The sequence below is a fragment of the Bos indicus x Bos taurus genome, chromosome 4 (genome assembly GCF_003369695.1).
Source record: "Bos indicus x Bos taurus breed Angus x Brahman F1 hybrid chromosome 4, Bos_hybrid_MaternalHap_v2.0, whole genome shotgun sequence".
Lineage (NCBI taxonomy): Eukaryota > Metazoa > Chordata > Mammalia > Artiodactyla > Bovidae > Bos > Bos indicus x Bos taurus.
The window spans coordinates 78,663,873-78,677,556 of NC_040079.1; the positions used below are offsets into that span (position 1 = coordinate 78,663,873).

Here is a 13,684-nt window from a genome sequence, read left to right on the forward strand (position 1 = left end):
GCTTTGTGGCCTGAGTAAATGGAAAGGCAGAATTGCTGATCACTCTGTTTTCCTCCAGTCAATCTGCTGTGCAGGTACAGACACAGATAAGCTAGGAGTTGATTTAACGAAATTTGAGGTTTTTCTGTTGAATTCAATGGTGTGGTTTTCTGGGAGGTATCTGCAAAGCAATGATTATCCTGGTACAAGTTGCATAAGTTGCTTAAGGAGAGAAATGATCACACGACAAGACATAAGGGACAGGGATAAAGCATATGGGCAATGGATGGAAGGTGGGTGGATTGAAGAATTGATGGTGATGACATTTCAGAGAGCATAAGATGGAAAAATCAGAGGTAGAGATCAGAAAGTGGGACAGCCACGTTCCTTCCTTGCGGTGGTAACAATTTCCTTTTCTATCCCTGCCTAATATTTGGGAAGAAGAGTCATGGCTTAAAGGAAACAATAGCATATCCCAAACCTACCTCTCCGTCTACTATCCCATGTGTCTACCATTCTTCGTGGTTAAACATTCTGGAAAATGTCCTCATTAATCTCTGCATTCTCAGTATTTTCCTCCTTCTTGATTTTACATGGTATGGCTTACTCACTGCAGTACATCAAAGTGCTTTAGTTCATTTGCCAACCATCTCCTGTTGGAATGACAGGCTCATAGGAACCCAGGATTATTGGGATCTTGCTGATGATCAGATTCAACATACTCACTTTTATAGGTAGGGATATTTTAAAGCATATTAGTTAAGGGACTTTCAAAGACAGATACCTAGTTGATAATAGAGCTTTGAATTGCTCCAAGGTTATTTGATTACCTGCTTAGAGTGTCTTCTACCATAATACTATTTCCAATTCTCTTTTCTTTATTCTTGTCCCTGGGAGTATTTTCGATGCATTTGAAATACTCTATTACCTCTCTCTTTTTTTTTCTTAAACATCTTCCACCTTTACTTATGTACTGTTATATTCCTCAATGCCCTTGGCCTCATGGACAATGACTCAAGATGTACCCTCTTCAGTAAGAAATTAAGTGTCCTAATTGGCATCATGTTCACATGTGCTCACAAATCAGTCTGTTGGTTGAAGTCACTGCCTCTTTTCTCTCATGTTTTCCCTCTTCTTTTCCCGTTCCTTTCTGTCATGGCCACTGTCTGTGAAGCTAAGCGGGGGAGCCTGAGTGTTGCCAGTAGCGCAGTGCCCGTTGGCAGCATGTGAACATCCATACCCAAGTGCTGTCTCTGTAAGCTTTCAGTTCATCAGCGCGCTGGTGCCTGAGCAGCAGTATGTTCTACGCAGAGACGATGGCCTTACGTTATCATTTTCTCTGCCCCACGGTGCTGTAAGTTGCAAACCAAAGGGTGCTGCTTGTCTTTTAGAGTCTTTCAGTAATTATTCCATGAGCTCTCATATTTCAATATTTGCCCAGATTCTCACATCTCTAATAAAAATGGTTTTGTTTTGGGGTTTTTCTATCTCTAACTATAGACAGGTATGGATGCCATGCTAACCCCTCTATTCTGTGTGTATAACCTGTCCCCAAACCAGACTCTTCTTAGCAGAACTCTCAATGTAAACAATGGAAATGTGTCCACATGTCACATCTGCTTCCAACTTAGTTAGACAAAGATACACACTGCCTTTTCTATTGTCTCTTTTTGTCTCCTCTTACCCTGGTGCCGTGTGTGTGAGTGTGTGTGTGTGTGTATACACATCAGATTGTCCTGACTCTCTCCTTCTTTGGTTCCTCCATATCCTCACACTAATCCATCCACACACTAAGCCAACATGTCTCACACAAACTCTCCTTTCCCACCTTTGCTTGTGTATTGATGGCAGGATGAGTAAGAAAGGAAGTTGGAGGCCAGAGGAGTTTCTAAATTTTAATATCAGTTCTCACACTAATTCAACTTCTGAGTGATATGGAATCACAAGGCTGTAAGGGATTTCGAAAGCATCACTCTCTAGATCTTCTAGATCACCCAGTCTAGATTTTTACATTTTGCTGCTGCTGCTGCTAAGTCGCTTCAGTCGTGTCTGACTCTGTGCGACCCCATAGACGGCAGCCCACCTGGCTCCCCCGTCCCTGGGATTCTCCAGGCAAGAATATTGGAGTGGGTTGCCATTTCCTTCTCCAATGCAGGAAAGTGAAAAGTGAAAGTGAAGTCGCTTTTACATCTTAGTTGAATATAAATGAATTTCTGAGGTTCCTTATTTCCTTTGGGGGAAATTATCCACTTTTTTTTTTTTTTCCACTTCAAGGTACAATTTATTGGCTTTCTTCCAATAGTTCTTAAATCTACCACCTTGAATCCAGACAGAAAATGTCTGTTGCCTCTGGTTTATGACATTTCTTCAGTCATTCATAAAAAACTATCATGCCATTTTGTATCTTCTCATTGCTGCATTAAATATCCCCAGTTTCTTTGATTATTCCTTATGACACAGTTTGGAGTTACTTTAAGACCTAGGTGCTCTCAGCTGAATGTATCCCATTTCGTCTTTTAACATTGTCTCTAATTCTCTTAACATGTGATCATAAGTTGTTATTCAGCAGTAAAAAAAAGTATGAAGTATGAAACATGCTACAACATGGATGATCCTTGAAAATTTTATACTAAGTGAAAGAAGGCAGTGACAAAAGACCATGTATATGATTCCTTTTATATAAAATGTCCTGAATGGGTAATCTATAGGGACAGAAAGTAGATTATTGGTTGCCTAGGACTGGGGGTAGGAAGAACAGTGGAAAGATTGGGGGAATAATGGCTTTAGGGCATGGGGTTTCTTTTGGGGGTTATGAAAATGTTCTATTAGAATTGATTGTTGTGATGGCCACACAACTCTGCAAGAATACTAGAGCCATTGAATTATATACTTTTAGCAGATAAAATAAATGCAGTGTGAATTATATCTTAGTATAGTTGTTTAAAACATGATGGCCAGAAGGTAAAACAGTACTCTGAAGTAGATTGCTTTAACCTCTGTATTTCAGTTTCACTCTCTATAAAATAAATGAGTTGATACTATCTGTCCCACCTGCTTGATGAGGTTGTTGAATCATGTTTTTCAATGTCATAATTATGTAAATTATTAATTTGAATGATTTTTATCACCTTATATCTGGACTACTAACAAAATCCTCTTGCTGGTAACACGATTTGTTAGGTGAAATGAAGTGAAGTAGCTCAGTCGTGTCCAACTCTTTGCCACCCCATGGACTGTAGCCCACCAAGCTCCTCTGTCCATAGAATTCTCCAGGCAAGAGTACTGGAGTGGGCTGCCATTTCTTCCTCCAGGGGATATTCCCGCCCCAGGGATTGAACCCGGGTCTCCCGCATTGCAGTCAGACACTTTACCCTCTGAGCTACCAGGGAAGCCCATTTGTTTTGTTAAGTAAAATCCTTTATTTCCATCATATACTTTGCACTTAACTCTTTTAACTGGTTATTCCTCTTAAACAAAACATACCCTGTTATGAAGTGAAAGTTTGTGTCCCTGCCCCTGCCATTCACATGTTGAAGCCCTCACTCCAGTATGACAGAATTTGGAGGCGGGGTCTTTGGCAGGTTATGGGTGAGGGGGTCCCATGATGGGATTAATGTCCTTATAAGAAGAGTTAGAGAGATTAGAGCTCTTTCTCTCTACAGGTGAGAGCACAGCAAGAAGGTAGCCATCTGAAATCTAGAAGCAGAGTCCTCAACAGGAAACTAAATTGGCTGGTACTTTGATCCTGGACTTCCCAGCCTCCAGAGCTGTGAGAAATAAATTCCTATTGTTAGCACACACTGATGTGTGCTAAGATGCTTCAATCGAAAGACTCACAGATAATACAAAATGGAAATATGCAAACACTATGTTGAAAACTCACTCTGTCAACTTTAATTCCAGAGTTTCTGATGAACATCAACATTTAGACTGCCAAGAAATACAAAGAGGGTAAAGATGATTCATTATAATTCAAAGCTTGCTCCTTTTTGCTGATATCTTACAAAAGACCATAGGAAAAGTTGAGGCAGTTCTTGAAATGGCAGTTCTTGAGCCTGGCATGTTTGACTACTGCAGAACAGGAAAGGGCATGTCCAATTAGGAGGAAACTGGCAATCTCTCCCAGGCCCCAGGCCTTCCTTAGGAGACCCACTCTAAGGCTATCCTTCCTGTAGCATCAGCTCAGCCTTACCTTCTTGGAAAATTCAAGCCCAGTTTTTTTAACAAACTTTTTATTTTTAGAAAACAAGACTTATAGATGGTTGCTCTTTGGTTTAGAGCAATTTCCTAATATAACACATCAAAGAAGACGTTTTTCTTTGCTACCAACCCAATCTTATAATCAACCAACATTTCCTGTGATATCTGTAAGGAAAAGTGTAGTAGTGCAAGTGACAGAGACCAGATCTTAAACCTATGCTCATTGATGACATGGAATTCATCAATGGTGAGATGCCTCCAATGCCCACAGATTCCCCCAGACCAGGTAAAGCTGGAAGGATGGAGGATAGTGTGGATCAATTCCATCTCATTTTATGGGTGAGGAAGCCAAAGCCTGCAATAAGGAATGACATGCCCACTGGCTTCTTATTTACTAACATGGTCATGAATATTGGTGCAGAACTTGGCTTGGAAGCTTCTATGTAGTCCCAGAGGAGGTCAGTTACGGTGAGGAGCAGGTTTGTGTGGGTGTGTTGGTTCTTATTTTAAAAATATACTCTTTGATTCTTTGTCTCACATTTTCTCAGGTTTGAGGAAATCCTTCAAAATGTTTTCTGCTTGTGGAAAGGAACGTGAAAATGGATGGTAGGAGGGAGGAGAGAAGGAAAAAAAAAAAAGGAAGAAAGTTGACCTCTTGTCCTCCCCGGACTTTTCTGTTCCGCAGTTGACCTGTTCTGCTTTCTCCATGGCTCCATTCCCGAACCAGCTCGCTCTATCTCCCACCGCCATGAAGGCCAGCTGACACGGGTTTGCATTTTGAAAACCCTCGCGCGCCCGCCCGAGCTGGGCATGCTCAAACGCCCAGGACTGGTTTTTTTTCGGTTTCCAACTTTGGCAGCTCTCCCACCCGCACCCCAAGGGGCAGGTCCGCACACATCCCTGGGTGTGAGTAAACGGGAAGAAATTATCACACTCTCGAGTAGGAAGCCAGGTAGGGGAATTCTCCGAGAGGTTTGGGGCTCCGGGGGCGCTTCCCAGGGGCGCGCGCGCGGGTGGCCGGCCCTCGCGGGCTGTGCGGCGCCGGGGTCCGCGGCAGCGCGGGCGCGCGCGCTCATCCGAGGGGGCGAGGTCCGAGGGCTCGTGCGCGGGCGCGCGCTCTGGGAGTGGTCGCGGGGCGGCGGGCGGGGCGGGGACGCGGCGGCGCGCGGACGCCTCGCCGAGCTGGGCTTCTTAGAGGCTGCAGCGCGGCCACCAGTAGGAGGCCGCTGGTAGCTGTTCCCAGAGCCTAGGAACCTGGTCTTAGGGGGCGCCTAGGGAGGCGAGGAGTAGAGCCTGACTGTAGAAAAGAGCTGCGCGCTGCTGCTCGCCCTTCGGCAGAGAGCGCTGCCCTCGCTCAGTTTCGGAAGGAGGTAGGGGTGGCGTGGCCGGCGTCAGGAGGAATTCGAACGCCTGCATCCAGAAAGAAAGAATTCACCTGTGTTTCGAGGCAGCGCGCCGGACTTCGAGGGAGCGGCAGCCAGCTTTCGCTCCTGGCACAATGGGCTGTACGCTGAGCGCCGAGGACAAGGCGGCGGTGGAGCGGAGTAAGATGATCGACCGGAACCTCCGCGAGGATGGCGAGAAGGCGGCGCGCGAGGTCAAGCTGCTGCTGCTCGGTAAGAGCGGCCGGGCCCGGTTGGGAGCCTGGTGGGCCTGGAACCCGGGGGTCGGGCGGCAGAGCCGTGCGCGGCTGTGCTGGGCTCTTTGGGGTTGGGAAACCCGGAGGGGAAGTGCCAAAGCGGCGGAGGGCGCATCGTGTAGGGTCCGAGGATGGTTTCGGAGCGCGAGCTTGTGCGGCGCAGAGCTGAGGCGGGGGCCCCTCTCCTCCCTTTCTCTTTGCTCCCTTGGCCGCGGAGAACTCGCCGGTGGCGCGGCAAGACTTCACTCGCGTGCCTGGTGTGAAATTTCACCAGGAGCCCAGGAGCGGTTCGCAGGGAAGCCCCCTTCTTTTAAGTTAGCTCAGCTTTATGAAAATGAAAGGGCATTCACGAAAAATAAAGAAAAGCACCCCCCCCGCGCTAAAACCCTGCGTACAAGGCATCGTATCGCGGTTGTGGTTTCCTCGAGGATGTCAAGAGTGCCACGTTTTGTGAAATCAGTGCACCTTTTGTGGGGCCTCCTTAGGGTTGAATTATGTCTTTTTGGTGAACTTCTTATGGCGACTCAGTAAGGGTTAAAGAAGCACTGATTACAGGGGAAGTAGGCTATGCTGGATGCTGGATTTTTTTAATACTGTGGGGACATGGGAACCACCAAAGTTGGGTAACATTGGCTTCAGTAAAACCGATGTGAAAGGTGTGAATGGGTCACACGGGACAACAGGATTCTCCTCTGCTGCCAAGGCTTCTGATGAATGAGATTTGCCAGGTCGACGCAAGGCTTTTATTTGTTCTTAGTATTGTTCTGGTGGTGAAACGCTCTGCGGAGGTCTTTTCCAGTTGTTTGAAGGAAGGGAACGTGAAAACAGTAATCCAGGATTTTGATTGAGGGATACATTTGGAAAATATTCACAGTTTAAGATTTTTGATGTGTGAGTTAGGATTTTCTTTTGTTTGCCCCGCCCCGCAAACACACCACACCACCCTACCTATAGGTAGCGAAGTAGGTGAAAGATTTCTTAGAATCTTTATTTGCACTGCAGCGACTGCTTTTATTTTTGTAACAGTTATAATAAAATAAATACTATTGCACAAGCCTATTTTCAGTAAGCTTCTGTTTCATTGGTTTAATGACTGCAGGAAAAATGGTGGGGTTTTTTCTCCATTACTAGTAGGCTTAGAAGCTGCAAACTTGGCATGACTAAAAGTAATAATGATCCGAGTCATTCTACAAGTAAACTGTGAAATAACTTTGCATTTTAGAGACCTGGTGGTTTTTCCACACCTCCCCCTACCCAAAGTAAATCTTTCTCAGTTCATACTGTTTACCTAAGTTTTTACATTAAAAAGAAATAGTCTTTTTAGGAAGGCAATATATTTTTAGTATCTTGAACACAGAAGGAACATACCTTGGTATGGAAACATATAGGTGCTCCTCTTTCAAATGGAATGTGCTTGAGACAAAAATGGAAAAAGGATTGAAAAGTTCTCTTCCAGCAGTTTGTGCACTCCTGCTCTGATGTATTATTTCAGTGTATTGTGTGACGCTCAGTTTGAGTCAGCCATCCACCATGTTTGTTTAAAGGCTTGAAAAATGAGTCCTCTGGTATGGTAATATGCTTTAAATAGATGTCTGTTAGAAATGGACAAGGATAAGGGCCCAAGGAGTTGGTGTTTGCTTATATTCAGAAGAGATCAGTATTTCTCAAACTTAGCACTATTGGCATTTTGGATGGAGTATCTCTTTGTTGTGCAAGCTGTGTTGTGCCTTACAGGAAGCTTAGCAGAATCTTTGGCCTCCAACTAATGTCTCAGGTATCTCCCAAACATGCCCTAGGGGCAAGTTTAATCTCAGCTGAGAGTGGCTCTTCTAGACTGAAAAATATATACTGAATTTGTAGGGTAGAACCTGAATTTGGATCTCTACCATGAACTGTAGTGAGAGCTCTGAGGGAGGTGTAGCAGAGTTATGATTTTCAGAAGAAATTAAGGAGTTTTGTTTCTCCATACCAATAACATTAGAAAGCTTTCAGAATGACTTAAAATCTTTAGGTAGCTAAATTTTTTCAGCTCTCTTTTCTAGCTTTAGTCTTGTGCTGTTCCCACACCCTTTCTCTGTAGAAATCCCATCACAGCATCATATTATTGGCCCAACATTCCTCCTTGTCTGTCTTACTCCCATCCTACCCTCTACCCTTTTGCCCAGAATTCCAACATTCTAGTTCCTTTAAACAGAATGTTGGCTTATTCTTGGAATGTTTGAAAAAATATTTCTTTTTCCTAGTTTGACTTTAGCAGTAAAGTGTTGACCTTTGGTTCTTTTGGGGATTTTTTTTTTTTTTTTAGTTCTTAGTGTGTAAAGAGCTCAATTAAATCATTCCATGTAAAACGCAGCAACTGAATCATCTAGAAATGTAAAATGGTGTCTAGGTAACCTATAACCAATGTCAATTCCATTTACATCAGGCTTTCTTTCTATTTCTTTTTCTCATCAAATGATTTTTTTTTTTTTAAGGCATAAAGCACCTAAGGTACCTTTAAGATGGTGTAGTAAATAGTCCATTATATTTCATTTTTTGTTAAGGCAAGAATTATATTTTAGACATGTGGTTGAGAGATTCAGGTATAAGACACATCAGTAAAAAGATTTTGGTACTGGATGTCTATGTTATTGGGAACAAATGTGTGTATTTTAAACTCGGAGGTATTTCACTGTCCTTACTAGGAGCAGTGAATTAGGCCTTACAAAACAGAGGACCTAGTCTAATTGACCTAAAGAAAATTAGGTCAGGGTTTAAGTGGTTCGACCTTTTAGATTTAGCTTTCAGGCTTTAGTATTAGAGTGGTAATCCTAAAGAAACTTATTTTAATAATGAAAGTTTTCTTTCCATTATATGTGACTGTCTCAAGGGAAAATCTTATTGTTGTATCTTTGAGGATGTTATGACTTACCATCATCATTAAACCTGTTTCAGTGAGACTATATTGTACATATGGGTACTTATTACATATTTTATGATAATTTTCAATGATATATGAGGGTAGAAAATATGCCAATAAAATTTGTACAAATTGTTTTAAAATTATTTGATTCTGAAACTTTGAGCTGTTATTCTCACTCCACCCATTATCCTTCCCTCCACCAGAGTCATCCCCACAAACAAACAAATACAAATCCACACCTTTTATCTCCTTTAGCTTCTTAAAATGAGGTGAGGAACTGCATTTCTTCTACTTGGTGAATATTTTTCCATTCCTGCCACCCACGAGCTATTTGAGAAACTATACTGTTCATCGCTTTGCTTTCTTTAAACTTTCCCGTGACTCCTCTAGTTGAGAAATTATGGCATTGCAGGACTTCTGATTTTGCATTGCTTTAGCTATTTCCTTAGAGTTGGCTCAGGATCTCAGATGTCAGAAAGTTCCTTGAGTGAGTGAGTGGATCTGGTATTTCAACAGAGGTTGTTTCTCTCTTCCTCACCTGCTTTATATTAGCAGTTACTGTAATAGAAGCCACAGGTGGTGGTGATGTGTGTTTTGAAAGTGCTGATGTTTCTGTATCTTCTCTTTTTCATTCTCATTTTTTATAGTTCAGGTTCTGCTCTGCCTCTGGCAGCCCAGTTGCAGTAGACTTTCCTGCCTTTGCTCTTCATTCACCTCTAGCCTACAGTAGGTATCATGCTAACTCCAGAAAACCATTCTTGACGTCTCCTTTGCCTGTAAAATAGAAGCTTTCTTGTAGACCTAGCTTCCCCCTGTCCTTGCGCTCTTTTCCTCAGGGCACCATTCTTCTCCAAAGAGGAATGCTTGGCATATGGTGAAGCATATTTGCACTCTGGCTTCCAGCATGATTTCGCTTTATGCCCTGTCCGCTTCCCAAACTATTGTGAGACTTCAGGAACAGGATCTTTGTAAGTCGTCCTGACAACCCTTTTATTTTGTCAAGTCCATATTTAGTTCTTAATTATGTTAATATCTTGTGTAGGACTAGAATTCACCTGGAATATAAACCTTATACTTTGCCATTTTTAGTATTGATGGGAATGTAAACAGAAAGGAAACAGTAAAAGTAAATGACAACCAAATAAGTGCATGGTACCTAAAAGCAAGTTGATTGGTTTAATAATTTTTTTTTAATAAGAACTTTTCACAGTCATTATGTTTATTTGACACGTTAGGTAAATTCAAGAAAATGACAATGGATACCTGAGGAGGGTCTTTTATGTTGTTATAGTGTAGTATTATTCCTTAAAGAATTTTCTTTTATTAAACCTAGATCTCATTTTTTTACTCTTTATTTTTGGACTCTTAGCTATAAAGAACATGAAATTAATTTATCAGTGATAGAAAATTAGTTCAGTTCAGTCACTCAGTCGTGTCTGACTCTGCGACCCCATGGACTGCAGCATGCCAGGCCTCCCTGTCCATAACCAACTCCCGGAGCCTCCTCAAACTCATGTCCATTGAGTTGGCAAAACCATCCAACCGTCTGGTCCTCTGTCATCCCCTTCTCCTCCCGCCCTCAATCTTTCTCAGCATCAGGGTCTTTTCAGAGAGTCAGTTCTTTGCATCAGGTGGCCAAAGTATTGGAGCTTCAGCATCAGTCCTTCCAGTGAATATTCAGGACTGATTTCCTTTAGCATTGACTGGTTGGATCTCCATGCAGTTGGATCTCCATGCAGTCCTTCCAGTGAATATTCAGGACTGATTTCCTTTAGCATTGACTGGTTGGATCTCCAAGGAACTCTCAAGGGTCTTCTCCAACACCACAGTTCAAAAGCATCAATTCTTTGGCACTCAGCTTTCTTCACAGTCCAACTCTCACATCCATACATAACTACTGGAAAAACCATAGCTTTGACTGGACAGACCTTTGTTGGCAAAGTAAAGTCTCTGCTTTTTAATATGCTGTCCAGGTTGGTCATAGCTTTGCTTCCAAGGAGCAAGCTGCTTTTAATTTCATGGCTGCAGTCACCATCTGCAGTGATTTTGGAGCCCCCCAAAATAAAGTCTGTCACTGTTTCCATTGTTTCCCCAATTATTTACCATGAAGTGATGGGAACAGATGCCATGATCTTAATTTTCTGAATGTTCAGTTTTAAGCCAACTATTTCATTCTCCTCTTTCACTTTTCATCATGAGGCCATTTAGTTCCTCTTTGCTTTCTGTCATAAGGGTGGCATCATCTGCATATCTGAGGTTATTGGTATTTCTCCCAGCAATCTTGATTCCAGCTTGTGCTTCATCTACCCTGGCATTTCACATGATGTACTCTGCATATAAGTTGAATAAGCAGGGTGACAATATACAGCCTTGACACACTCCTCTCCCTATTTGGAACCAGTCTGTTCTATGTCCAGTTCCAACTGTTGCTTCCTGACCTGCATACGGATTTCTCAGGAGGCAGGTCTGGTATTCCCATCTGTAGAAGAATTTTTCACAGTTTGTTGTGATCCACACAGTCAAAGGCTTTGGCGTAGTCAATAAAGCAGAAGTAGATGTTTTTCTGGACCTCTCTTGCTTTTTCCATGATCCAGCAGATGTTGGCAATTTGATCTCTTGTTCCTCTACCAGCAGATGTTGGCAATTTGATCTCTTGTTCCTCTACCTTTTCTAAATCCAGCTTGAACATCTGGACATTCACAGTTCACATACTGTTGAAGCCTATCTAGAAGAATTGTGAGGATTAGTTTGCTAGTGTGTGAGATGAGTGCAATTGTGTAGTAGTTTGAGCATTCTTTGGCATTGCCTTTCTTTGGAATTGGAATGAAAACTGACTTTTTCCAGTTCTGTGGCCACTGCTGAGTTTTCCAAATTTGCTGGCATATTGAGTGCAGCACTTTCACAGCATCATCTTTCAGGATTTGAAATAGCTCAACTGGAATTCCATCACCTCCACTAGCTTTGTTCATAATGATGCTTCCTAAGGCCCACTTGTCTTCACATTCCAGAATGTCTGGCTCTAGGTGAATGATCACACCATCATGGTTATCTGGGTCATGAAGATCTTTTTTGTATAGTTCTGTGTATTTTTGCCACCTCTTCTTAATATCTTCTGCTTCTGTTAGGTCCATACCATTTCTGTCCTTTATTGAGCCCATGTTTGCATGAAATGTTCCCTTAGTATCTCTCATTTTCTTGAAGAGATCTCTGTAGTATTTCCCATTCTATTATTTTTCTCTATTTCTTTGCACTGATCACTGAAGAAGGCCTTCTTATCTCTCCTTGCTATTCTTTGGAACTCTGTATTCAAATATGATACCCAAATTATAGGATGTGGTGGAAGATGTTATTTAAACCTTGAAAAGAGTGCTATGATTTTTAAGACAACAATTGAGTGTCCAACCACAATCTTAATTTGTATTTTGTTATGCACTTCTCTCTGCCTTGGAAAATTCAGTATACCACAAATTTACATGGGAGGACCTGATGTATTTGTCATATTTCTAAGTCATGTATTTTTTGGTCACATGTTCTGGCTTGTAGTGACCCAGTGTCTGACATCCTAGAGTGTGACACTGGTGAAACTGGATCCCAGATGGCATTTGAGTTGAATAAGCTGAAGTCAACAGCACCTGATTTTGTAATGCTTAGGCTGCATTCTGTTATAATTTGTTAAATGCTACTTTAAAACTTTAACAGAAGTGGGGCTAAAAATCCTAACAGAAATGAGACAAAAATAATTTTAAAATGAACGTTCATTACCACAAAATTAGTGGCTTAAAACAATGCACAGTTTGTTACCTTTACATTTCTGTAGGTCAGAGCCTTATACCAAACTCAAGTCAAGATGTTGTTAGGGCTGCTTTTTTTTGGAGGTTGTGGGAGAGAATCCAACCTCTGTCTAGAGAGACTACCTGCTTTCTTTGGCTTATGGCCTCGTCTTCATCTTCAAAGCCAGCAGTGGCTAGTGGAGGCTTTCTCATGTAGCGTGACTCTCTTGTCTCCCTCCTTCACCTGTAAGGACCTTTGTGATCACTTTGGGCCCACCCCAATAATCCAGGATAACAGACTTATCTGAAGCTGAGTCTTGAATCACATCTGCAAAGTTCCTTGTTTTGCAGGATAACATGCTAATAGATTCCAGGGACTGGGGGCATGGGCATCTTTGGGGACTGTTATTCTGTCTACTGTAATCTGCCCTCTGGCTCCCAAAGATTCATGTCCGTCCCACGTGCAAAAACAGTTGTTGCTATTCAGTTACGAAGTCGTGTCCAACTCTACACCCTCGTGAACCGCAACACGCCAGGCTTTGGTGTCCTCCAGTGTCTCCCGGAGTTTGCTCAAACTCATGTCCATTGAGGTGGTGATGCCATCCAACCATCTTATCCTCTGTTGCCCTCTTCTTCTCTTGCCCTCAATCTTTCCCAGCATGAAGGAAGGTCTTTTCCAATGAGTCGGCTCTTCGCATCAGGTGACCAAAGTATTGGAGCTTCAGCTTCAGCATCAGTCCTTCCAGTGAATATTCAGGTTTGGTTTCCTTAGGAAATCAAATCAGACTGGTTTGATCTCCTTAAAGTCTCAGCGCCTTATGGCATCAACTGAACACCTGAAATCTCATCCAGATCTCAGAATCTACTTCTGGTATGGGTGAGAATCTTCATATAATTTATACTGGAACCAAATTTCTTTTTATCTGTGAAACTATAAAACACATTATCTGCTCCCAGAATATAGTAAGAATGCACAGCTTATAAAACAGGCATCAGTTCAGTTCAGTCACTCAGTCGTGTCTGACTATTTGCAATCCCATCAACCTCAGCACGGCAGGCTCCCCTGTCCATCACCAACTCCCAGAGCTTTCTCAAACTCATGTGCATCGCGTAGGTGATGCCATCCAACTATCTCATCCTCTGTCGTCCCCTTCTCCTCCTGCCCTCAGTCTTTCCCAGCATCAGGGTCTTTTC

The 13,684-nt window shown here is 42.6% G+C and overlaps 1 protein-coding gene across 2 annotated transcripts in view; it reads left to right on the forward strand.

Moving 5' to 3' along the window:
- GNAI1 (G protein subunit alpha i1) overlaps positions 1–13,684 on the forward strand; it is a 229,938-nt gene that overhangs the window by 117,984 nt on the left and 98,270 nt on the right. The window contains exons 1-2 of one of the 2 annotated variants that reach the window (XM_027539787.1): positions 4,847–5,131; positions 5,627–5,795. The exons of the other annotated variant lie outside the window; for it this stretch is intronic. Coding sequence (XP_027395588.1) covers positions 5,678–5,795 — 118 coding nt within the window. The 5' untranslated portion in view covers positions 4,847–5,131; positions 5,627–5,677. Of the gene's footprint in view, positions 1–4,846; positions 5,132–5,626; positions 5,796–13,684 lie in introns of those variants that run through there. 2 annotated transcript variants of the gene reach the window in all.